We start from the raw sequence: 27,752 nt of genomic DNA, 5'->3' as shown, positions 1-27,752 counted from the left end.
CCTCTGCATTCTGGTATCAGTTCCTTTCCCACCACACCACCCTCTCCTTTACCACACTCTTCACTCTGTTGGGAAGTATTCACTTGTGCCAGACGCACAAGGGAGCATCCTGTGACTGTCAGTGGGGTTTATTACAGTCTCCACCCATTTGTTCATTTAGCGTTGGTGTGAAAATGACATCTGCTACCTACATGTCGTACAGGGGCACTCTTCATATTTTGTTCGTGATTGGCACTTAAGGAGACTATTATTTGTGTTTGATGATGAAGCATATACGCTGATAACTGTAAAATCAGAAATAACCACGCAGTTTTGCTTTGATGTCACCTCTGTTGGCTCACCAGCTGTTGAAAACAGCCACACCCAACTGGAAGCGAGGGAATCCAGGGGCATCCGAATTCAGACACACACACACACACACACACACACACTGGTACACGTAAAGCGACAGGCAGCTCTGTGGGGCTGTTTGGCTGTTTGTCCTTCTGTTCGCAGGCTCGTGAACTGGCAGCTGGTTCAACAGTTTTTTACAGTGAGTAATGCCATTGAGCTGTTTAGTCAGTCACTGCTTGCAAATGGCCGTATGTGAAAAAACATAAATGGTTATAACTAATAAAGGTGAACCAGAGTAGTTTTATGATTGTATTTTTTCCTCAGGTGGTATTTTAACAATTTCTAGTCATTAGGCCTCAGCAGCTTTGGTATAAACTGCAAATTTTGCACTAATTAAAAACTGATACGCAGTTTTTTTTTACATTGCCACTGCTATACTTTAGTTTTAGTAATATCTTTTTGATTGATTCCTCTTCATTTTAGATTTTTTAGCTCTGCTTTCTCTGCTCTGGAACAACCTCATGAAGAACAACACTGTCAATTAGATCATTTATTTCATTAAGAATTTCTTGAGGATGTCATGACTGAGGATGTTTTTTTGTCCCCAGTCTGATCCAAGTCAATTTATGTTTAATATCTGCCAATGCCAGATCCCATTTTCTTAGATTGTGCACACTTCTGGTATTGTAGATTAGTTACAATACTGTTGGGACTAGGGATAGGAATTTCGACTAATTTCCGAACCGACTATTCGCTAATTTTATTGGCGACTAGTCGGTTCGGAAAACTTGCAATTTAACCCTTTAAGCGCCAAAGTCTCAAAATTGCGACAAGCACCATTGCTGAACATAACAAGCCATAGCTTCAAATATACTGCCTCATGTGCCTCATGTACTGTACACCAGGAGATGGCGGACATCTGGAACTTCAATCTGAGCATCAGTTGTGGGCGTGTTTTCATTCAAAGTTTTGGAGTTTACAGAGTTTGAAAACTGAGGAGACGAGACTCGCCGTCGTAGCGTATCAGAGCGCAAGACGGCACATTTTAGAGTGAGAAAACTCACCGTACCGAGAGGTCTGCTCAACGCTGACAAAGTACTTTGTCAAGTAATGGCTTACTCATATTCTGAAGAGGAATATTCACCCTCTGATGAAGATGTTCAGTCGTCCACTGAGACAGAAAGTGCCGCTGCGTCTGTGCGTAACGGCAGCGGGTCGGTGCGCCATGACAGTCCAAGCAGCACATACTGGAGCCGATGCTTTGCTTCGGGGTGGCAGGAAGGGACGTGGTGGGTGTAGCTGGAGTGGTCAAAACACCGCTAATGATGAGGGGGATAGCGGGGGTTGAAAAAAGAGACAAGCATATGCTACTGTCAGGATCAACCAGGTAGCCCAGACGGGACGAGCGTGCAGCGCACGGCCGAGCGTAGAGCTGCATGGCGGCGCCCGGTCGGGATGGGGGGCACTGGCGTTTAACCGACTAGTAAAATACTAAACGTTTAATAAATGAGTAGGCGGTTAAACGATTGAACGACTAGTCGCGCACATCCCTAGTTGGGACCAGAGACGGCAGGCGGTTCTGTGTTGGCCAGCAGAGTGCATTATGGGCGTTTTACTCATAAAGGGGCTCCATGACAAAGTGTTCTGTAATGATTTATGACCTGTGGCCAGGTGTTATCCTGTGTCAGACAGTAATATTAGCACAGGATAGAATCCAGTGTGATCAGTTTGTTATTTAAAATGTGTCCTGACAGCGTGACAGTGGATGTAAACAAAGGATTAAGCTAATGCTCAATGAGTCAGAAGTCACCTTGATTGACCCTTGATCAGCATCAGGACATATATAAATATTCTTTTAGCCACATTATTATTATTTCAGTTAATGATTTTAAGTCAGTGTGACTCAACACACCAGCAGCAAAACTAATGTTCTTTTATTTCCTGAAGCTCTTTAAGCAGAGAAACTTTTCACAAAGTCTTCATATTTACACTAAATCCAGACAAACCTTTTCTTCTGTCTCTGATGTGTTTTGAGAGTAAAGCTTAAATCAAACAGAAGGCACACTCAAAACCAATAAGTCCCAACATTTCAAGTGCTGTTTTCTGGATTTTTGCATGAATGGTATGAAAAACTTGCAGTGAAAAATTAGCATTTCCAGAAAATCCTCGAGCAAATTAGAATCAAATGTTTGAAAAGTTGCTTTGGAGCAAACAAACTCGGCATCTGAAGGTGATGCTAAAGGCTACATGGTTGGAATAAACAGACCAGAAGAAGACAGAAACTGAACAAAGTGTTTGCATCCTGGCTAAAAATAATGCACAAAAAGAAGAAAAAAACTTCTATGACATCTATGAGAGACAAATGGTCTTTTAGGAATTGTTTTTAATCAAAAAAGTTGTAATTATTCTGTCATATCAGCTGTTATGAGTCGTGTTTGATGCTTTTCTGAGGCAAAAACGAAAATATTGAGACAAATAATATTCAAAAAGTAAATATTAATTACTAAATATTTACTTCACTTCTTACCTAATGTTGTTCTCCATTGCAAAGATTACTTTTTAAATGTATTTTTCAAAGTTATTTCTAAGGCTCTTTTCTCACAGGTTTCCTAAGACAAATATTCACCTTATTCTCTGTCCAGGTGACATTTAGATGGAGCTTTCCAGAATTTGATAACACCGATGATGTCATCAGTGTTTCCTTTGCTTGGGGTTAAGGCCTAAATGTTTTTTGTTTTTTTTTTAACACAAGTTGGGTTTCCTCTCTACCCTATTCCACACAATCCATTATGTGAAGTGACGGTTTGCATCACCTTAATCACTGCTGGAGGATTCAGAGTGTCCGAGATTATTTATCTTCTCCGAGCTGCTGTTACGGATGTGGCGTATTACTCAACTTAAGTGTGTTTAATTTGCGTCTCATGATTGTTGGAAAGCTTCAAAGTGGCAGTTATACTCTGCAGGTACCCACAGACCACAGCACTTCCCAGATCATGCTGACTGTTTGCTACTTCCACTGTCTGGGAATGTGACTGAGCTCTGTCTCGCTCACACACACATATATGTGCGCACGCACACACACACACACACACACACACACACACACACACACACACACACACACACACACACACTCACAGCTTTGTTCCTCCAGTTTTAAGTAGCTCTGGATTCTGTCCTGTCTTGGCCTTTATGTGTAATCAGGCCACCATTATTTTTGTATTACCTTTGCACTGATACAATAATCATATTCTGCTGTGATTAAGGGGTGAATGTGTGAGTCTGTGCATAGCTGTGTGTAATCCTCCCTAACGTACAACAGTTTATGAGAGAGCTGCTAACTGGCTATCTCTCAGGATTTCTTTTGCGTGTTAAGTGGTTGCCATGGCGCTCGAGTTTTCACTGTGTGCAGTTGCGTTTTATGACTTCTTTTATGAACCGAGTTGTGAGAGCTTGAGCTTCAGTGTGGAAAAGACGTGTTGCATGTAGTTACAGAGATTCCAAAAGGTTAATATTCACTTTTTAAAGCCAGCTTCCGTTTAATAGAGGTTTTGTAGCTGTATGTTCCAGATCAGAAAGTTGCATTTTTGCTTCTTTAATGTGTACCTTTGTGTTGAGAGGAGGGTCAAGGAGGTGTGTGTGACTTCAAGTATGAGATTGTAACTGGGGATTGCTTGATAGCTGGCTCATTCACAGAGTTAAAGCAACAGTTTGCAACAATTAGGAGTACAGTCTGGGGGTTAGATTTTGGCTTGAGCTGCACTGAACTGGAGCCATATCGCTGAGGACCATTGACAATAAATGGACGTAATTACGATCCTAGCGCTAAGAATGTTTTTGTACACTAAGGTCTGGTTTCAGCGAGGGATGTGGAAAATGTTTTTGGTGGCTGTGGTTACGAGACCTCAGACCTTTTCGACCTACAGTTCAAATGAAAATTTTTCGTCTACCCTCGGACTGTGGCTCACGGCTGCCCAGAATCCTGAGGTAACCAATTTTGTTTGACTTGGAGCCTAAATACAAGTGCCATTGTTTTTCTGCGTTTTATCGCATTAGCTACACATCAAATACAGTTTGCATTACTGATGTTTGACTACTGATGTTTTAGGCTGCAGACCATTTATTTTACTGCACACTTTTGAGGAAACAGTAGATTGAATCACGATACCTCCTCTTAATCAAAATCAACGTATTTACTAAGAGCAGAGGCACAAAGTATTAGTTTGCAGTGGATTAAATGTATGAAAACTGAACTGTACGCTGAGGCTGTACGAGGATAAACAAGGTTGATTATCGGGGGTTATGGTAATGATTGGGGCTTTTGTGGAGACGTAGGGAGAGGAGGGGGAATGCTCTGGAATGTGAAGAATGAGGGTTTGTTTAATCCGAATGGGGGATAAATTATTAGCAGCAAAAGGAACCCTGCTGTGCAGGACAGGCCTATCTCCTACCACCGGAGCCTTAGGTGACATTCGTACGTTGTACACCCATGGGACAGATGATGTGCAGTTATTTAAACTGATTTATTTTAAACTGCAGTGCAGAATTATCACAATTAAAAGTGTCCTAACTTGTGTGACAAAAAAGACTGAAAGCTTTTTGATTTTATTTGACATACTAAGTAAAGTTTACAACAACTTCAAGAAATGCATGCCATTCTGTATCTGGAAATGGCAGCTACATTGTTTGACAATGTTGTTTTTGTAACTGTCTGCTCTCCAACTTCTAGTGTTTCACTGGAGTGAAAGTGAAGTATTTCACCACTCACTGAACTGCGCTTTGTCACTGCAGTGGTACTGATTGGCCTCGTATCCGAGCAGAGACTGAGCTGTGGTCTAACCTAAAAGTTGATGCATGAATGACCTAACTTATTTCCATTTCACATTAACATTGCCTAAATGATTGGCTGTGAGCTGTTGTGGAGGAAATAAGCGAAGCAGCTAAAAGCCATGCTGATGAGGTGATCAAATTAAAAACATATGTTGCTGTAAAAAAGTGATTTTGTCTCCAGTAAGGACCCACTCTTTAGCGGTGTGAGTAATCTGGCTTTGCGCTATTCATGTGGGGAAAAGGGGAAATGAGAGCAACCGAGGGAAAGGGGAAACACAAAGGGGGGTGAAGATTTAGTGAGGCAGTAATGAGCTACTGGAAGGGAAGAGCACGTTCAGTTTGATTGGTCCACCTTCTCCTAGCCAGCATGGCATCCTGGGTAAATATGACCCAGCAGTTAGTTGCTGTGGTGATATAGGAAGCAGCAGCTGCCAAGAGGCCCACTGTGGCAGCATGGGCCAGATAGATGCAGCACAGATCACATTATACAGTCTAAGGTGAATCTTACTAAACAAATCTACCACAAAAAGTTTGCCTGACGAGCAAGACAATACAAATTTTTCTTTAAAATTATAATTTGAACAAAGAGCATTGTTGCCAAAGTGTAAAACATTGTAAACATGATGTAAAAGTAGACATTAAGACATTAAAATCAAAGAAATAAAACATAAAAATGCATTAAAAGTCAAGAAAATAGATTGAGCATCTAAGAGAAAGCTGCAGTTAACAACATGGTTTTCAGGCCTGATTTAAAAGAGCCGACAGTTTGAGCAGACCTCATGCGTTCAGGAAGTTTGTTCCACAGGTGAGGAGCATAAAAGCTGAATGATGCTTCACTATTTTTGGTTCTGCTTCAGGGAACACACAGTAAAGCTGTCCCTGATGAGCTGATGGCTCTGGATGCTTCATATGGTGCTAGTAAATCCAGGATGTATTTTGGTCCAAGACTAGTCAGTGCTTTGTAGACCAGGAGTCAGATTTTGAACTCTGTCCTTTGACTAACAGGAAGCCAGTGTAGTGATCTGAGGACCGGTGTAATATGGTCCATATTCCTGGTGTTGGTTAATCCTACACAAGTACTTGAATGCAAGATGCTAGCATGGTGCTAAACAGAAGAATAAAGAAGAACAGTGTTTTTCTGTGTGGACTCTATGCTGATTGCTCTCTATTTGATGGATCAGTTTGATTGTAGAGAAGATTTTTTATTTTTTACAAAACTTTTCCTGGCAACTAAAGGCATTTCTGCTTTTTTTTTGTCTAACCTTACAGAAATTGTAAATGGGTTGCTAGATTAAAGAAATGATTGCCAAACAGAAAAAAAAAACTGAGAGGTGTTGGATATCCACTGGAGAATATATGGTGAAATGAAAGGTACTAGGAAGGGACCAGCAGAGCTAAGACGGGTAAATAGATGTCTGATGAGCAGAGAATGAAGTGACTGAAAATCAAGTCAAGGGGTCTATCTATCATCTGTGTTTATGTGCCTGCTGACCCTTTTACTTTCTTGTAGAATGAGATTTTTTTTTTGCCATTCCTTTCCCATCAGCCGGGACTGATGGGAAGCTTTTGTACATGTTCCTTTATCCACAAACACACTCACACATCTCAACTCTGGTTTCACTGGTCGGTCACTTCTTATATAAAAATACTGTAACATTACAAAACTGCAAAAATATAATATATAAATAATATAATACCTGCTAAATAATTATTCAGGGTGACACAAAAAACAGGAACTTTTTAACAATCCAATAAAACCAAGAGTGATGGAAGAGAAATATTTCATTCATAGTAATAATTGAAACCTTAAAATATGCTATTTAAGAAACAATGATGGAATTTTCTTTTTTTTTTTAAAAATTACTTCCCGTAGATGGCGTCCTCCTGTACAAATGCATTCTTGAAATCTACCTGGGGCTATCTCAAGAGTAAAGTGTATACGACTCGACCAATTCAATTTTCAATTCAATTTTATTTATATAGTGTCAATTACAGTCAAATTGTCTCAAGACGCTTTACAGAACCCATATGCCTGACCCCCAGAGCAAGCCCAAAGGCGACAGTGGCAAGGAAAACACCCTTTTAACAGGGAAAAAACCTCGAGCAGAACCCGGCTCTATGTAGGGGGGACCCATCTGCCTGCTGGCCGGGCGGGTTGAGAAGGACAGAGGAGGGCAAGGGGGAGGGATGGGAGAAGAGGGAGGGGTGGGAAAGCAAGGAAAACACAACACACATTTGGATACATGCATGACAAGATATGTGACACAAACAAAGTATAAGCTAACATTGAAAACTGACTCATAGTTTACTCTTATGATGTACGGCTCTGACATTAAACATACTCCATATATAGCTAGCAGTAAAATTCAAGCAGTATGTAAGTTAGCATAACAAGTATAGTGAAGGCGATGCAGAGTTGACTGGTGGAACTCTGGATGAGTTAAAACAGAGAATTCAGGATGAAATTCACAGTATCCCAGCTGAGATGTTGCAGTGGTCAATGAGGAATCTCAACAGCAGATTTCAAGAATGCATTCATACAGGAGGACGCCATCTACAGGAAGTAATAAAAAAAAAAAAAGAAAATTCCATCATTGTTTCTTAAATTGCATATTTTAAGGTTTCAATTACTATGAATAAAATATTTTCTTCCATCACTCTTGGTTTTATTGGATTGTTAAAATTAAAAAAAATTTATGGTCACCCACTGTAAAAGAACAAATCACTATTTCTGAAAGTACAGATTGTTGATGGGGAGATTATTTACAGTTTTATTCTTACATTCAGCATCTAAATCATCAATAATTTTTCTGTAAATTACAGTTATTTTCTGTAACATAAGAAGGAAAACGTGTAAAATAACAGTCAAATGTTTCACTGTTTTTTAAAAACTTATACACTCATTTATACATATTTTTTTCTTCTAAATACCAGCAAATGACTTTTTATGCTGATTTAAATACAGCAAAAGATGTGATGTTGTAAAAAAACAAACAGTTTAAATATAAAGTTGAAATTTAAAGTAGAAATTTTTCACAGCTTTGGTCTGATTTTTAGGGTAACATGTTAATTCATTTTTTTTCTGTCATAAATAACAATAAATTGTTTTCAAAATGACAGTTAAAAATTGTTTAAAAATGTAAAATACTAGAGTGTTTTTTATCCATGCACGCTGAATTACGCATACTTCCAGGAATATCTTTGCAAAATTTTAAAGATCCATTTTTTGACCCAGAAGTAAATTACACAGCTGCTGCCAGAGGGACAAAACATAGTTTCTGCGTACCTAGGTGTATTTTTCCCAGCAAAGGCTCATCTGTCACATTGTATTTATTAAGAGACCAGTCTGTTTTAAATATTTGGGATGACTCGAGCTGAATGTAGCTGTTCGTGTGCATCTTTTCAATTCAAATACAAGGTTAAAATTGGTAACAGGTTGGTTTTCTCATCCTTTGCAGATTGCAATCAGGTGCTAATTTCAGAGGCATGAGGTCACACATGCAAACTCTGTCTCTGTGTACAGTCATGTAAAACTGGGCTGATTGTTTGGTTTTGATATTCATGATAGGTTACACAATGTTGCGTGCCTTGGTCCAGTGTGACTTCTGGTGTTAAAAACACTACATTAGGTACGTCTGATAAGCATCAGGTCTGTGTGGAGCTGGCTGTAAGCATAGCCAGGAAGAGCAATCAAACTTTGACCCAAGTTTTAAAGGATCATTATCAAGAGAAATGACGCGAGTTATGAGCAGGTCATTCATCATTCACACTGTTAAAGTAACTGCTGTTCAATGCAAGTGTGCATACTTTTGTTATTTGATAGTTTGTGCATTATATCTTTGATCTACACTGCCTTACATTTGAATACATCACTTTTTAAAATGGCACAGAATCTCCAGATACACATATCAAGGCAAAGTCATGTCACCAGCTTTGTTACTGCAAATAACAATTCAATTGTATTCAGTTTTATTGATATGGTGCCAAATCGAAACAAAGATTATCTCAGGGCACTGTGCATACTATGGTCTAGACATTGCCATTGAGGAAAATCTCCCTATTTTTAGAAACAAACCTCCAACAGAACCAGACTCAGGGAGAACGACCATTAACCTCAACTGGTTGGGGTGAGGCGAGAGCGAAAAGGGAAAGACAGGGAGTGATAAACAACAACAAAATAAACACCGGGCAAGGTGGTGAGGTCGTTAAGCATAGAATCAGAAACATCTCCAGTGAGCCGTGACTCTTTGCTCCTCAGCCTTCTGAATCACTTTTTTTATATATGGTATTAGATATCTTTCCAGGCTTGTAAATTATTCCAATGCCACCTTTAATAATCCATGTTTCATCATCCAGTTTGTTTGTTCTGTTGATGTAATAATCTCAATTTTTATTAGGTTCTTATGAATGAGTTGCCGAGTGTTCATTTGTAAATGTATTGGATTGAGAGCAGACACAGTTTCTATGGAGCAGTAAGAGTTTTGGGACGTTGACAATGTTCAACTGCCACCCTGTTTTCTGATCTCAGTCCTTTGATTATCATATTTTAGCATTTCAAATAAACTCAGACATACACACGTGGACAAAATTGTTGGTACCCCTCAGTTAAAGAAGGAAAAACCCACAATTCTCACTGAAATCACTTGAAACTCACAAAAGTAACAATAAATAAAAATTTGTTGAAAATTAAATAATCAAAATCAGCCATCACTTTTGAATTGTTGATTAACATAATTATTTAAAAAAACAAACTAATGAAATAGGGCTGGACAAAAATGATGGTACCCATAACTTAATATTTTGTTGCACAACCTTTTGAGGCAATCACTGCAATTAAACGATTTCTGTATTTGTCAATGAGCGTTCTGCAGCTGTCAACAGGTATTTTGGCCCACTCCTCATGAGCAAACAGCTCCAGTTGTCTCAGGTTTGATGGGTGTCTTCTCCAAATGGCATGTTTCAGCTCCTTCCACATATGTTCAATGGGATTCAGATCTGGGCTCATAGAAGGCCACTTTAGAATAGTCCAACGCTTTTCTCTCAGCCATTCTTAGGTGTTTTTGGCTGTGTGTTTTGGATCGTTGTCCTGTTGGAAGACCCATGACCTGCGACTGAGACCAAGCTTTCTGACACTAGGCAGCACATTTCTCTCCAGAATGCCTTGATAGTCTTCAGATTTCATCGTACCTTGCACACTTTCAAGACACCCTGTGCCAGATGCAGCAAAGCAGCCCCAAAACATTACTGAGCCTCCTCCATGTTTCACCGTAGGGACAGTGTTCTTTTCTTCATATGCTTGGTTTTTGAGTCTATGAACATAGAGTTGATGTGCCTTACCAAAAAGCTCCAGTTTGGTCTCATCTGTCCAAAGGACATTCTCCCAGAAGCTTTGTGGTTTGTCAACATTCATTTTTGCAAATTCCCGTCTCGCTTTTTTATGAGTTTTTTTCAGCAGTGGTGTCCTCCTTGGTCGTCTCCCATGAAGTCCACTTTGGCTCAAACAACGACGAATGGTGCGATCTGACACTGATGTACCTTGGCCTTGGAGTTCACCTTTAATTTCTTTGGAGGTTGCTCTGGGCTCTTTGGATACAATTCCAACGATCCGTCTCTTCAATTTGTCATCAATTTTCCTCTTGCGGCCACGTCCAGGGAGGTTGGCTACTGTTCCGTGGGTCTTGAACTTCTGAATAATATGAGCCACTGTTGTCACAGGAACTTCAAGCTGTTTAGAGATGGTCTTATAGCCTTTACCTTTAAGATGTTTGTCTATAATGTTTTTTTCGGATGTCCTGGGACAATTCTCTCCTTCGCTTTCTGTTGTCCATGTTCAGTGTGGTACACACCTTTTCACCAAACAGCAGGGTGACTACTTGTCTCCCTTTAAATAGGCAGACTGACTGATTATGAGTTTGGAAACACCTGTGATGTCAATTAAATGACACACCTGAGTTAATCATGTCACTCTGGTCAAATAGTTTTCAATCTTTTATAGAGGTACCATCATTTTTGTCCAGGCCTGTTTCATTAGTTTGTTTTTTTAAATAATTATGTTAATCAACAATTCAAAAGTAATGGCTGTTTTTGATTATTTAATTTTCAATAAATTTTTATTTATTGTTACTTTTGTGAGTTTCAAGTGATTTCAGTGAGAATTGTGGGTTTTTCCTTCTTTAACTGAGGGGTACCAACAATTTTGTCCACGTGTGTATTTCTAGAAATGAGAGCCATCTATCCTACAAACTTTCAGGTATTCCTTTCAACTCGAATCATAGTCTTACAGTCAGTTCTTTGTACCTTAAAGACTTTGTGATATCCGGGAAAGTTGACCCATATCAACAAGGTGTAAGAACGTCTTTGTGGCAAGCCCCTAAGCTGAACTCTTCATCTCTCCAGAGTGGATGACTATCAGGGAGACTACTATTATTATCCACTGTGCTTCTAGCTAATCATTATCTTATTTCTGAACTGACTTTTTTCTGACATAAAGGAAGAAGTACTCAACGAGAAGTGAACTTCTATTAACAAAGTGTCTTTCTCCAAACATGACTTTATCTGTGATCTTTTAGCAAGTCTCTAATGTCCTTAGAACAAAATAGTTACTGTATGACGATCTTGCACCAAAATCTGCTCTTATTCCCTTAGTAGTGAATCGCTGTAGTTGAATAGGATTTGTGTGGCCATTTAGTTTTATAAGTTTAGGACATGTTTCCGAATTTGTCTTTTACAGGAAATGAAAAATCTCCTCACTTCCTGCCACAGGAATGTCAGGAACTACTGAAGGACTGCATAAGGATTCACATGACTGGAACAAAAAAAATTACTATAAAATCCTAATTAAACCTATCGTCTGTTGTTCATTTAAGTATAATGAGAACTTCCTCAGTGAAGTTTTACGTGCAGTCAAAAGACAGTAATGGCATAAAGTGCTCTGATACACAGTGTGTTACCTGTAAAGCATTCATGTCATGCACTGCAGCTGCTCCTCTTCTCTTTCCACATGTTTGTAGCCTCTGGCCTTTGTTGCTGGCACATGTGATGACATCATTTCATCCATGTCTCCTGTCTACTGAAGAACAATGTGGTGATGTCAGGCTTCATTCTTCACATAGTGCAGAAAAAGAGAGGTTTACAGTTTTAAACTAGAAAAGCACTTGGAGAGCGCAGACCTCCGCCAGGCCATCTGTCTGTCTGTTTGTCTGTTAACAGCATAACTCAAAAAGTTATGGACGGATTTTCACCAAGTTTTTACAGAATGTCCGGAAGAGCACAAGTAACAATCGATTAGATTTTGGAGGTGATCCGGATCACCTCCAAAAATCTAATTGATTGTTACTTTTGCTCTTCCGGACATTCTGTAAAAATTTGGTGAAAATCCGTCCGTAATTTTTGAGTTATGCTGTTAACAGACAAACAGACAAACAGACAAACAAACTCTGATGATTACATAACCTCCTGGTGGAGGTAAATAAGACTGTAGGCTTCAGTTACAGTAAACAGCTACTCCAAGGCTACTCCTTCCATATGAAATGGTGAATGTAAAACTGAATGCTTGAAGTGGATATATGGGGATGTTTGGTTTAGTGAGCAGCTTTGTGTGTTTATAGTTGGACCTAAAGTTTTGAGGAGTTGAAATGAACAAAACAGTTAGTGTTAGCAGAAAGCTATGCATCCACAACATTTAAGCCACCTGCCCAATAAGGTTTGGTCATGGACATGGACCTCTGGGGGTGTCCTGGGGTGTCTGACATCAGGACATTGGCAGTGTTTCTTTTGGGTCCTGTGGGTTGAAGAGTGAGGCCGCTGTTGATCATGATTGTTCAGACACGCAGGTTTTGGTAGGTAGTGTGTGAATGCCAGAAACCACGTTTTCCAAGCCGAACATTGTACTCTAACAATGTAATCAATGTCATTTACTTCACCTGTCAGTAATTTGAAAATCATGGTGGATCGGTGTAGGTTTTGTGGTAGATTACATTTTCATCTGTTGTTTTTCATAAATTATGCTTGTTTGCCTTCCGTCAAGTAAGTTTCCATACCCCAGATTTAACTGACTAAATTCAGATCTTACCTAAGACACTTAAATAAATTAAAATGCTTTTAATAGCAAAGTGGATACATTTTTAAAAATAAATTATTTAAAGTAATTAACAGTCAATATCTGTAAAAGTAATGTATACATTGTTGAATTTGTTAAATAAAAGATATTTACAAGCTATTGACATGGTAAACTAAATTAGGCTCATGGATCAATGGGAGAAATGTTGAGCTTTTGGACCTCCATGTCACAGAAAACTTGAAATCCCACTGAACAACAAAGCACCCTGAATATAATAAATACTTTTCACAACATTAACATATATGACTAATTGTGTTAACTAGCGTCAAGTCTTGGAGAACACATTTAGATTATAACTTGCTGTCTTCGAACATGTAACAAACCATTTTTTTTAAACCGCTGAATTAGGTCATACTCCGATTGTGGCACAGAGAGAAACGGTTTCTGTTAGACGACAAACGTGTCAGTTCCCTGCTGGTTCGGATCTTTGTAGCTCTCTGTAGTGAGCTGGAGGACCTTCAGAAGTTGAGAGGTCACCTACTTCATTGAGCATAGCTAAACCCGTCATCTGGACTTTGGTCTGAATTCCTCTGTGATGAAAGGTGGAAGAGCTTTGGCTACTAGTCTGGGATTCAGTTTATGGCCATTGCACAGCATGACTTTGCAGGCTAGACTGGATGCTGGAGGCTGAGGAATGGCTGTAACTTGTTCTATTGACACGCTCAGTTAATGTGACTTTGATAACAATGGAGCCATATTTCATTGTGTCCCATCATGTGTTCATGTAGCAATGATATTTACAGTGTTGTCTAACATATCTACATATGATGGTATAAAAAATGGTTAAGTTGCATTTCATTTCAGTGGGTTAAGTTAGAGCAGCTTGACCCCTTAGAGACCAACTAATTCTAGCTGTAATGATGGGCATAATCAGGAAACAGGAAAATGATGCTGACTGTGTTTTTCTGTTTTATCCGAACAGATCGTGAGGACCAATCAATCCTTTGCACGTGAGTATTGCAACCCTTAACTCTCTCTAATTCCTCTCCTCTCCTCTGCTCTTGAGGTGATTTCTCTGTTAGGACACATGACCGATGTGTTCTTTAAGGTGATTCTTGTGATAAAGCAGCTTAATCGACTGGAAAATGAAACTGTCCGGAGTTGGAGATTGTATGGCCTCACCTTAATAGGGCTGTCTTATATACGGGCACAGCCTCACTTCTCGTCCTTGAAGAGCTTGTATATGTACTCTTGGAGCTGTAATGAGAGTACTTCATAAGGGTTCTAACTTTCCTAGTTGTTTTGTCTCTGTAAACTTGCGCTTTTACCATCTCCCTTCATGTCTCTCTCATCCTGACTCAGTTAGCCAGCTTTCATTATCCTGCTGTGTTTTATTTAAAGACTGGTTTCAAATAGCATTTTGCGGATGCTGGGCTACACAGCGGCTCTACCCAGCACGGAGGGAGTTATGAGTGTGGTTTGGTGGCCTGCCTTCATCTTCTATGGCAGAGAGTAATTAAGTGCCACTCTCTTTCAGCATGGCTTGGGTTTGATGCTGCCAGTGAATGGAGTGGACTAGTTGCATAATCTGTCCTAAATTCTGAAAAACTACACCCCCTGTTGGTGGGCAGACGTTTTAGCAGTATAGTAATACCTGGAGAAAGACAGATGAGAAAAATCATCAGTTGCATGCCAGATTATTGCCTATATTTGAGCAGGTTTCACTTTACCTAAGCCACCAGCTGGCATAGAATCATAGAAGGCTGTATGTAACATAAAGAACCAGATCTGTATTTGAACTGTGAAGATCTGGAATTGCAACCTGCAAAGGAGGTATTACAGTCAGAGCAGTCTACTATATAATAAAGTCTAACTCGATCACCGGTAGAACAAACTACAGAAAGAAACTTTTAAAGGTTTTGAATCTTATGATGCCGTTCAGTTGCCTGGACAGTGATACCACTAAACAGAAAAACACAATTAAGGAGTAGCTGTTGAGTTGTATCATGCTCATTTGTCAAATCCCAAATAACAGAACAGGGAGCGTCAAGGAATTGAGGAATCTCTCACTTAAGAGTTAAGAATATTGTTTGACCCCCTGACAAATGAGAATGGTGTCAGGATGTGAGGCGGTGGAAAGTGAGAGGTTTTGCCTCACATGTTCCCTGAAAACCACGTTTGCATTTTCTCTGCAAGAGAAAAGATGTGAGATGTTTCCCTTCTGTGAAACTATGAAGACATCAGTCCACAGTGGGATGTGTATCTGCATAATCTGACCTATATTCTTGTCATACATGGCTCTTTCCAGTCCTGCACTCGAGGACTCGCCCAACAAATTCTGGAGTGGCAGCTAAACCTGCAATGTGCCGTAGAGCTACAGTAATAGCCAGCTAGACTAAAGCCACCGGTATGTAGCTAGATGTAGTGTCGCTGGCCTGGTTTTGCTGTTGGCCCTGGTTTTCTGGGCTCTGGGACCTGACTGCGGGAACTGTGGATGGCCCTGCCTGAGCACAGCTATCATTAGAGACAAGCCAAAAGCAGGGAATGGAAACTTTGGAGACTGGCTCGCTTAAACCACAGCGTTCTCCAGCGAAACAGACAAACAAATAGATGGATTCAAAAAACAACAGCTCGGATGATGGTTACTCACTCGCCATTCACTCTTAACCACTATAATGATGAGTAAGAGTTATATTGGTCAGGGTTTTACAGCTTTTTGTCAGCACCTTGCTAAACTGTAGACAACCTAAACAGATTTGTTTCTGTAATGTGGCTACGCCTCACAACTAAAACCTTGTAAATCATGTCAGAAGCAAAACCTTTCTGTTTTCTCTCAGTCATCCTTTGTTGGCTCACATTTTTACACTCTTTCTATTCCTGTGTTTAACCATGCTCTCTCTATCCTTTGTTTTTAGAGGTGAATCTGGTGCTGGCAAGACCGAGAACACGAAGAAGGTCATCCAGTACCTGGCCCACGTTGCCTCCTCACACAAAGGACGCAAAGACCACAACATTCCTGTGAGAGCCCCACTGCCTACTTTTCTCCTTCTCTATCCTTGGCCAGGCCTGGGCCTCCAGTTTTTCCTCACCTCTCCCCTCTTGTCCTCTTCGCTCTAAAAATCATACCATTTCAACTGTCTCTGCTCAATAGTCCATCTTCTCACCTGAAATGAAAACAAAGTGGCCTTATTACTATTTGAGAACAATCTCTCAATATTATTGTTGTACAGTAATTTAGAGAAATGCCAAAGAGCAGGAGAAGACTGACACCACTCTCATTCCTGTGTGTTAAATACAAGCCTACAGCCAACAACTTAGCACAAGGACTGAAAACTGCTGGCCTGACATATTTGTTCAAGCCATACAAAACTGAAGTGTAGCAAAAGTGTTTATGTGCAAGACCTGTGCTTGGATGGGGCACTGGTTGCCTGGCAACTGTTCGGAGTTAAGAAATATTCAAGCATATGATCCTCCATAAAATGGACCACACTTTTCACATGGATTAAAGAAACATGATTTGAAAAGTTATTTGAGTAATTTTCAGATGTAGGATCTGTAATGTTGTTGCTTCATCAATCTGAATAAGTGGCAGCATTCTGTCATTCAGGCATACACCGTTCTGATTCATTCAGACATACCTATCACAGTTATAAAGAAAGAAACTGTATGTGCATGAAATATGCCATACGTTAGATATCTCCTAAAATGTGACTGTGTGTGTGACAGCTTCCCTGTCTTAGATGATAAACACTACACAGTAGGGCTGGGCGATATGGCCAAAAAATAAAATCTCGATTTTTTTTTAGTCATCTTGGACGATTACGATTTTAATTGATTTTTGTTGTTTCTTTGCGGTCTGTTTGCTATGGCTAGTGCTAGCCATGCCACACTCCCGTAGCCACGGGCACTCTTCCCATTCTTTAGGATTCCTCTGCCGGAGGTTTTCACAGTACTTTTGCAAACCTTGCACATGACTGTAGTTTGCTCTGTGTCAGTCTTGTCAAAGCCGAACCACTTCCATATAATCGATGTAACATGAGGCCCTTTTCTCGCGACCAACTCTTCGTCTGCTGTTCTGTCCGCCATGACGGGGGTGTGAGTGTTTTGGCAGAAGGAGATGAGAGGCGGAAGCAAACACCAGGGCTCAAGTCGTGAAAGACAGAAGAAGAATCTGTATTGTTATATATTTAAGCTCGCCTCGATTTTATGATTTGGCAAATTTTCAAATCGTCAGGTTTGAAAAAAGCGAATTAATCGAATTAATTCGATTTATCGCCCAGCCCTACTACACCGTGTGAGTTGCTGTTAGATCCTGACTGATCCTGTCTCCATGTTGGTGATTATTTATCATTAAAAATAATTAATGAAGTTACTTATAAGGATCCTGCTGCTGTTTGATGCTGCAGGGATTTAATGAACTCAGAGGAAAGATTGCTACAAACCACTGGAAGCAACAAACTAAACTTCAGCTCCTGTTCGTGTTTTAAAGAGGTCGAGCCAGGTGTTCTGTAATTTTGGCACACAAGCAGTGACTTTTGTGCTTATATGTAGCTTGTGTTTTTGCCTATTCTTTAATGCGACTTCATGCAGCTCAGACTTGTGCTGTAATAAAAGTTGTACAGAAATTTTACTTTTCATGGAAAAGCAAACAAAGTACACATTCAGTCAGGAAGTTGACATTTTTGGATAGTAAATGGAAAGGAGTGTATGTCTGAAAGGAGCTCTAGTGAGCTTTAAAGGTGCTATATATGGATTATGTTGCTTTTACATTAACTCAGGCTAGCTTTTTGTAGTCATCTTGTAAAGCTACGCTAATGGCTGTTCACTGTAGCTTTGTATTTAGCATAGAGACAATAGAGTGGTATAAGTCTTGTCATCTAACTTTCTGCAAAAAGCAAACACCTGCTTTACCCAAAATGTCAAAATATTCATTTTATGCATTTTAATGGTTCGGTGTTCTACTTAAATGTATCATGCTGAGCTCATTTTTGATAATCGGCAGTGAAAAAGTTAATTTACAGCTAACCTAATAGATGTTAACATAGGCTGACTGATCACTGCTCATGCTTAATGCCATTCAATGCCATTCTGCGAGAATGTAGCCAACGCTGGACTAAGTGTGTACTGGTGTCCGGTTTCCTGTGGCTTGTTTCTGACGTAAACGCTTCAGGTTTTAACATTTGCATTTGTTTATCCATAACAAACAGCCCGAATCTCCCAAAGCATTCAAGCTACAGGCAAGTGTATCTCCTGCTTTCTCCAAAGAAGTGTGTGGTCCATTTTTTAACGTCTGTGTGTGTGTGTTTGCATGCCCTCCTCTCTAAATCTCTGCCGCTTCCGTAATGATGTTGACAGACTAATCTAAGCTTCTTTCTGCATGAGGTATTTGTTTGTGCTGGCTCAGTCTTCTCACATGATTATTTGAAACCCAGTGAATCTGCCATTAAACCAGCAGGCTCATGATAATAAAACGCTTTGTTTTATCAGTTGGTCCAGGTTTATTAGAACAGTTGGAAATTGAGATGTGTTATTGGAAACACATGTCAGTCAAATACCTGCTATAAAAACTCGTCATTGAGTGCTAGTGGAGCATTAAGTGTGCAGTTTTATTATGTTGTATTAATATTCAGTAAAAGCAGTGTTACAGTCAGACCACAGCCGCACTAAACATCTCTCCTCAAGCTTTATGTTTGATAATGTAGCGAAGCGAATGTTTCCATTACAAGTCAAGGTGTGAAATGAAGATATAAAAGACAAAATGAAGGCATTCAAATCATCGACATACTTTATTTCTGCATGTTGTACTTTAGATGCATGTTTGTAGTTTGAATAGATTTATTTTAATGATATAGTTGAATGTTATGTAGCCTAATGGGGATTTTCAGATAATAATTCACACTGTTTCGTCCCAGATAAGCTTAGGTAGCATGACTGAGCTTCTGCTGACACAGTTGTGAATTCAAACCAATTCCGTCTTCTGTTTCTCAAGCTCCCTACAAACTTGATATTTTCTGGCTCACCTCAGTTTGATTTATCCGGTAGCTTTTTTTTCTTATTGCCCTAAACCAATACCTGATGTTTCCCTGCCCTCTGTAAATCTAATAACTATAGAAGCAGAGGGAGTCTTACTACATGAGCTCTATAACCCACAGCTTTGAGCGCACACAGTCTGGGTAAATGCCTGTTTAATATGCTGTGTTTCAGTAGCTGTGAGTGAGTAGCTGTAACTCAGTGCCTAGGTGCCCTCCTGCCAGAGTAGGCCGTCCACACTGAGCTCCCTAATTCTGCTCTGCATTGCATTACAGCTGCCTCTGAGCACAGGCCAGAGGAATGCAGAGCTCCGGATTGAGTGAGAGCAAAGATATGGTACAGGAAAGGAGATTGGAAAGGGGTGAGGAAGGGGGAAGAAGAAGTAGTGGAGAAGAGGTAAAGCAGACCAGAAGGGAACAGGGTTTCACAATTCTGTCAGAGGGGGAGATGAATGGGATTGCCGTTTCTACGGGGATTTGTGCACTACTTTCTCTGTTTTTCTATGTTATTTGGAATTTGAAAGATAGCAGGGAAAAAAATTACGGTGGAAAATGATTACTCCCTCCTTCTGTCATCCATGTCTGTATTTAAGTGTCAGCACATTTAGATAGACACAGCAGACTGTAGAGAAAAAACTGAAATGTTCCATGAGGGATTTTTATGTTCATAATACTTATATTTCAGGATGAGGTTGCTGCATATTGTATTTCCATATGTGGCCCATATGTCTGGCCAGAAACAATGAACTTTGTATTTAGAATACTACCAGAGCTCGACATTGTTAGTCAGCAAACTCGTTTCCTTGATACTGTAACTGAGGGTTATACTACAAAAGCAAGTACAACATAACCAGACACTCGTTCTGTTAGCTGGTTTTACAAAATTTAAAAGCCCAATCATATGGAATCACAGGAGTGCCGTAATAAAAGATAAATCTGTTTTTACAAAATAAGGAAATAAATGTCTAAATATAATGAGGAATAAATTTTGAAAAAATCCATATCATTGACAGCTCAGTCCATCAAGTAAAAGCAAAGGCAAAATGGAAAAAAAATGACAAAAGGAAAAAAATGACAAAATAGAAAAACAAAAGGAGAAAAGAGAAAAGGGAAAAGCAAAGACAACATTTACCTTCATATTTCCATATTTTTGAATTCATTAATTATTTTTTATTTATTGCTCTTTATATTAACACATTTATTTCCTCATTTTCTAACAGATTTTTAAAATGTATTCTTTTATTGCTTCGTCTTTATATTTACACACTTATTTCCTTATTTTTTAAACAAATTTATTTATTTATTATTTTACTTATTCCACTGTATATTTACACATTGATTTCCGTATTTTTTTAACTGAATTATTTTTTATTTATATTTTTGTTTATTCCTCTGTATATTTACACATTTGTTTCCTTATTTTTTAACAGGTTTGTTTTTTATTATGGCACTCCTGTGATTCCATACAATCACAGATAATGTGCATCACAACAGAGGTTATCAGCTTTTTCAGTTCTCTTTACCAGGCTCTGTGGACCCTCCCAAACATATCATTTGATTCTTCATCGTCACAAAATGTATTACGTGCTGCGTACTTCACTCAAAATTAACAGGTTGTCGTAATGGAAAACTATGAAGAATATTTTAAAATTGTGCATAAAGAAGCACTGTACCTGCAAATAAGGCAAGAAGAGAAATGCTTTTAGAGAACTGTTAATCATGCAAGTTAACATATTTATTTTCCAATTCTGTGCACTCTGCAGCTGCTTATTTCTATCTAACATCTCCCCCAGAACAGGTTAGCTGTGCAGCATCAATTACCATGATGATTTAACAGGTTAAAACAGAGCCAGGTTCATGACATTAAAAGCTCTGGCTCTAGGCTCAACATACCTCACTAACCCTAAGATGTTTGCATTCAGAGCAATACTTGTTCATGTTATTGGTTCTCTCTGTTGCGCTCTTTATTTGCTCTGTCTCTGCTATAAATGCTAAAGCATTAGTATTGTCTCATATTCTTTGGTGTATTAGTTTTGTGTCTTTATTGAAGAAAACCAGACAGGAAATGAGGAGAGATATGCCACAAAGATGGAGATGACCAGGAGTCAAACCATGCTGTAGCATTTACGTGGTATGCGCCTTAACCATTAGGTTACTGAGCACCAGTTGTTGCTTTTTCTTATTTTATCGGCGCTCTATTTAACAACAGCTTTAAGGAGAATTGTCATATATTCATTTAGCATTTGCCAGCCTGACAGCAAATCAGAGTTCAGGCAAAACTTAGTCTGTTCCCCCTGAGCAGTCAGAGTCCAGAGGAGTATCCTCAGTCAAGGCAGGGTCTGATTTGCAGTGGGGGCTATTTTAATGCTGCCAGTGCCCTGGATAAAGCAGACTGTGTCATGTGTTGGGGAATTGAAGGTTTCAAGGGCTGCAGGGAATGTCCCAACCGCCTGTCAACCGCCAACTGAGATTTGGGAGGAAGCCATCATTACCATCATGGTGGTACACTTTTTGGATATGTAAGGTATATGATTGCAACCAGAGGAATGCTCAGGCCGGAAGAAGCCTCTCACTCATCAACATAAACTGACCGCTCACTATAGGGCATGTGGAAAAACACACTCGCTGTAGTGCTTTTGTGGTTTCACGGACTCCGTCGAAGTGTTTGGTTGTCTTGGCCCCGTCGAGTTCCCTCAACAAAAATCGCATTGTGCTGCAGCCGACTAAAGTAAAGCCAGCAGAGCCATGATGAATTGCTGTCTGTCTGAAAGATTTGCGTAGCGTATTGATTTGGCTACATTTCTGTTTTGAACAATTGATTTTGCCTTGCCAGCTTGTTTAAGTTCTTCCAGACACAGAAAACATGATTAATAGTAATAATAAAAAAGATTAATTTGCGCAGTACCAGGCATTAGAAACGTCTGACAGCTATTTGGCTTCTTATCTCTCTGTCTTTCTCCACAGGGTGAGTTGGAACGGCAGCTCCTGCAAGCCAACCCCATCCTCGAATCTTTTGGCAATGCCAAGACAGTGAAAAATGACAACTCATCCCGCTTTGTGAGTTACTGCTTCCATAATCACTCTCTGGATGTAAACATATGTACAGATAGCATCCCGAAGGAGAACTGATTTATGTCAAGTCCACATTCTGCATCAGTGCAGTTTACATTCACTGTAACAGATGTGCAAAAAGAAATGTTTAGAATCCCAAACCTAAGCCAGCGATTAGACTGCTAGCTTTATTAGCAATTATTTATTTTCAGTAATTGTTTTTCAAAATGGTTTAAATCCTGTAAGTGTGGTGATAATTTAGATGTGAATATTATCTAGTTTCTTTCGTCCTCTGTGAAATTGGTGCATCCAGTCCTCGTTAGTATAGTGGACAAAGGGTTAACCCTGTCTGCTCCAGGTACAATAGATGTAGCTGAGAATATGTCAAAAAAAACCTTAATGGGATCTATAGAATATATTAAAAGAACTTAAATTTTCTCCCTGAATATCCTTGGAATGTGGACAAAACAAGACATTTAAGGATGTTATCTTGAGCTTTTTCAAATGCCAATTGACATTTTTGACATTTTAAAGACCAAACGTTTAATTGAGAAACTTATTGGCAGATTAAATGACAGCGAACAAACCTTTAGTTGCAGTCCTAAAACACACACGTGATCTACTATGAAGAACTTAAAAACGGTATTTGTTTGTGCTTAACCTCTGTAGTGGGCAATGTTTGTTTTAACTTTAATGAGGAAATATATTTAGTTTGGAGCTTTCTCAAAAGTTTTCATCCATAAATTTGTAAAAGTGAGAATCTGATGCAACATTAGAGGTTGGAACCATAGACTGTAAATATAGTGGACGTAGCATCTGGCTCCAGAATTGAAGCCAACCCGGAAGTGTCAAAAACTTGCAATATCACGCCGTCCGCTAGGGTTGGCTCCAAAAAGCTTTTTCTCCATAGACCCCAATTCATTTTTGGAGAAAATAAAATTTGATAGACTGATGTTCTACAGCTCAGGATTTTTTTCCCGTTAGTTTTCATGGTCGAAATGAGAGATCAGGTGGCCGATCTTAAAATAAATCAATACTGAATTTTAAATAAATCGTTAAAGTTGGCAGAGCCAGGGGGCGTGGCTATACTTGATGGACAGCAACAGAAGCCTCTGCGGTAAAATGTGGGTGGGATAAGAGAGTCCTCAGCCAATCCTGCCCCTAGTTGCTCTCCGGTCCAGTCTGTTTGATGACGCTTTTTACGTCACTGGCTCCAAAAAATCCAAAACGGCGACCAGGAAGTAGCAAAATCCGGGTTTCATTTTCTCGGCGTTGAAACCAACGGGTGATGTCACGGTTAGTTTACGCCTGGTTGGAACCCATGTAGCGGTCATGTCAATTTGTTTTAAAGATAAAAAAAAGTAGAAGAAAATGTGCTCCATCACGAAAAACTATTATTTGTTAATTTCCCTCACGAAATGACAAGATAAACAGCATTTTTATATCTGCACGGCAAATATGAAGGTAAAGCTACTTCCCATTTAGCTTAGTTTAGCATAAAGACTGAAAAAACCCCTACCATCTACTAGAACTCCTTAAGCTCGCCAGTTAATACATTCTAGCTCAATTCTTTGGTAGGAAACCAACAGGGAGCTACTGCTCTCTGCCAAGAAATAGTCTGGCAGACGACCCCTGTACGCCACAGTGTGTTGGTCTGATGGAGGCTTTTAACATAGCGTGTCAATTTGTGAGCTGTTCAGGGGTCGATAGGTGGGTTTTGTTACATTTGGACACAACCAGTCTACTGGTTATTCATATTTACCCTACTGAGATGAGATCTAATTAACTTCACAAGGGAGAAAATAACCTAATTTCTTGAATGCTTGTATTGGGAGGTATTTAACATTTTAAAGTATGTAGTAGTAGTATGTAAAATTAGAGTGTTTAATAGAAACAATATTTTTATAATCAGTCCTTATTATAAACTGGACTAATGCCGATATTATGTTATCTCAGATCATATTGTGAAAACTCCTCACACATTTTTTATGACTCACTGATCACTGTGGTCTGGACTAAGCACCACGGTGCCGAGTTCCACACGAATCACCGGCTGTCTCCGATGAGAAGCAATGAATACCAGTCGACAGATGGGCACACATATTCGCACACACTAAGTCACATTCTCTGTCAGGAAACCACAGACATGCCTGAGATTCTTTCTGACCTGTTAACCTGGCATTTCCTAATATAGGCATTTTGTTCTTCGTTGCAATTCTGTCATCTGCAGAATCCACAAGGTGATATTTAAAACGCAGCTGTGCTGGGAGGGAGAAAAAAATAGATGGATGACAGCTGCAAACACATACGAACACGCTAGCATCATAGGCTTTTTAGCTGTCCTGCCAAGTTCAATAACTTTCTTTATTGTTTCCTACAGGGGAAGTTTATCAGAATCAACTTCGATGTCACTGGCTACATTGTTGGGGCCAATATTGAAACCTGTATCCTTATTTCTGGGACAAACTGAGCCAACAGAGGGATGAATACGTGCGTAAAACAGAAACGGAGCTCAAAGATGGGGTACTCATAGAGTTTAAAGAGCAATGTTAAGGTTAAGCGGCTCACCACAGCTTATGCTGAACCACAAGAATGCATTTCCCATTCAGCATGTTCCCTGGTAAATCTAGAGCGCGGTGAGGTGTAAGGAAATGAACTTTTCAGTGTTGTAGCTTTTTGTTTATTAACCCTCCTGTTGTCCTCATTTATGGGCACCAAAACATATTGTTTCCCTGTATGAAAAAAATCTAAAAATTATGCAAAAAATCCCCAAATTTCTGAAAATTTGCAAAACCTTCAGGAAGAAAATTCCAGTAATTCCTTAAAAATTTCCCTTTAATGTTTTAATTTAAAAAATCCTCCAAAATTTGGCAAAAATTCTTGCAGATATTTTCCAAAAATGAGTAAAAATCGTCCGAAAAATCCTAAAAATATCTAAAATGGCTACATATATATATCAGTAAAAGTTCTAATATTTTCTTTAAGAACATTCACATAAAAATCAACAAAAAATCTAGCGAATTTCGCTGGATTTTTTGTTGATTTTTATGTGAATGTTCTTAAGAAACATTTTCAACATTTCTTTTTTCCACCAAAAAATGTTCAAAGATTTCCCAAAAATGTTGAAAATGTGGACATCAGAAGTTTCACTGTAAAAATATATACTTTTTCCACATTTTCAAACTTTAAAACAGGTCAATTTTGATCCGCAAGACAACAAGAGGGTTCAAGTTTGTTATTTGTGGACAAAATTGATAAGACTCCTGACAGTGCGAGTGACGATTCGGTTTTTCACGAATATGTAGTGATTCATCTGTGTTTAGGATTTCAGAGTAGATTAACTTGTCACATAATTTCAAATAATTCTTGATTGAAGTGGGTAGTTGCTAAAGTTTATGTCGTCAATTACCAGAAAAAGCTTTATTAAAACTTTTCCAGTCCAAGTAATTTATCCGTCCTCATCAGTAGAAGTTTTTTTTTTGGCAGATGACAGTTTATTGTTTTTTTCATGTTGCAATTTTTTGTCAGTCCTTAACATTTTACTCTCAGACCTTCTGGAAAAGTCGAGGGCCATCAGACAGGCCAAAGATGAGAGGACCTTTCACATTTTCTACCGCCTGCTGGCAGGGGCTGGAGAGCATCTTCGAAGTGAGTGTCTGCCCTCTGCTATACGGAGCAATCAGGATGAACATCAGCATCAAAGCAGTGACAGAATGATTTTAATGCGTGTTTTAATTTGCTTCAGTCAGGGAACAGAGCTTAAGGGAACTGGTTGAATTAGAGCCAGCAAAAACAAAATTTTCTCTCTTGTTAACTTTTAATTTTCCTCGTTAGCACATTGTTTCATGGTGATGCATATTTAGGCAATAAAGAGTCAGCTCTTTACAACATAGTTTTCCTATGAAAGAGAGGATTTAAAAGGCCACGCAATCCCTCCATCACTTACGTAATTACTCTGCGGTGGCTGAATTGTCTTTACTAAAAATAGTTACTGACACATGCCTCACTGTAATCTGAGCATCAAACAGTACAGTTTCAATTAAAATTCTTGCTTTTTCAGGAAGAAAGAAGGATATGTCTGTTTTACGAATGGAGAGTATGCATATATAAACTAAAAAATAAAAGGCAACCACTAAGAAGAAGATGATGAAAACGACCAAAGCATCGGTATTTGCTTTTCTTCTTCAGCGGATCTGCTCCTCGAAGGCTTTAACAACTACCGTTTCCTATCGAATGGTAACATTCCCATCCCGGGCCAGCAGGACAAGGACAATTTCCAGGAGACAATGGATGCCATGCACATCATGAGCTTCTCCCATGATGAGATTGTCTGTGAGTAGTAGTTCCAGATGTGCCCCGAAACAAAGCACACTCATGCCTTTTTCCCCCTCCTCTGTTACTCTGATGTTATCTAATTCCCACCGGTGATTAATAAAATGTTCTCTTGTCTTGTCCTTGAAATGAAAGGCATGTTGAAGGTGGTCTCTGCAGTGCTACAGTTCGGCAACATCGTGTTCAAAAAGGAGAGGAACACCGACCAAGCCTCCATGCCTGAGAACACAGGTAAGCACTCGCAGTCAAAGTAAACAACCCTCCTCCGTGCCAGTCAGGACTCATTAATCCAGAATGTTAGATGACTGTGACCCTTCAGCTTCCACCGAAACAGGTGGTGGAAAGCCGTCTGCTCAAGTCCACATATTACATGCTCACACTATTTACTCATTCACCGTGAGCACATGCTTTATAAGAAACATGATGACACTGAAGCTTCATGATGTGTCTCTTTATATAGGAAGGCTTGTAATGTCTGGATCAGGTCAGCACAGTCAGAGTACACTTTTCTCCTCATAAAGCTCTCAGTATAAGACAGAAATCAGATAATATATATGAGTAAAAGTCAGCTGATTTTTACTCATATACATAAACTTCACCTATAGCTTCTATTATGTAATTAGCTGCATCAAGGACAAATTGATTAAACATGTTGCCACTAGTCCTAGAAGTTTGGCATTTCAGTTACTCAGTCCCTCCAGGATTTCTTCTGCTTTTTTCAAATTTGTTGCGCCCTAAAATGCCTGAATTTGCAGCAGCTTTTCTGAAAAAAATTGTGATGTAAGTGATGTTTTGAGTGTATTTGTTGTGATGAAATTGCGGGAAACAGTGACAATTGCTAAACAAGTTGCATTTTTTCAGCTTTTAGAACATCTTTCAACATTTTATTGACGGTATTTATTCCTAAACTAATTCTTTAAGACACTCCAACCCATTTACACACGCTGGCACACCATGGTGGGAAATTAGCAGCAGCCAGATTCTGGTTGAACATGAAGCTGTTGGTAGATTTAAGGCACAAAATGATAATTAACTATTGAATGAATCATATTTGGATGTATATGCCAATGGCTTAAAAGGTTAATTTCTCATGCTGGCACACACGTGTTCACAGACGC

At 39.3% G+C, this 27,752-nt stretch overlaps 1 protein-coding gene across 4 annotated transcripts in view; it reads left to right on the top strand.

Annotated features, from left to right (window-relative positions):
• The window catches only part of LOC110953120 (myosin-10-like), an 88,694-nt gene that overhangs the window by 24,440 nt on the left and 36,502 nt on the right, over positions 1-27,752 (top strand). For 2 of the 4 annotated variants that reach the window (XM_051941027.1, XM_051941029.1), the window contains exons 4-11: positions 14,205-14,232; positions 16,138-16,240; positions 18,430-18,459; positions 22,216-22,308; positions 24,683-24,746; positions 25,852-25,950; positions 26,491-26,634; positions 26,770-26,865. In XM_051941027.1, the coding sequence (XP_051796987.1) occupies positions 14,205-14,232; positions 16,138-16,240; positions 18,430-18,459; positions 22,216-22,308; positions 24,683-24,746; positions 25,852-25,950; positions 26,491-26,634; positions 26,770-26,865 (657 nt within the window). The remainder of the gene's footprint in view (positions 1-14,204; positions 14,233-16,137; positions 16,241-18,429; positions 18,460-22,215; positions 22,309-24,682; positions 24,747-25,851; positions 25,951-26,490; positions 26,635-26,769; positions 26,866-27,752) is intronic. The other 2 variants (XM_051941028.1, XM_051941030.1) reach the window with 1 other exon arrangement.

The sequence above is a fragment of the Acanthochromis polyacanthus genome, chromosome 21, assembly GCF_021347895.1.
Source record: "Acanthochromis polyacanthus isolate Apoly-LR-REF ecotype Palm Island chromosome 21, KAUST_Apoly_ChrSc, whole genome shotgun sequence".
Taxonomy (NCBI): Eukaryota; Metazoa; Chordata; class Actinopteri; family Pomacentridae; genus Acanthochromis; species Acanthochromis polyacanthus.
Note: the sequence above shows the minus strand (reverse complement) of the source record. Positions and strands in the feature narration are given on the sequence as shown.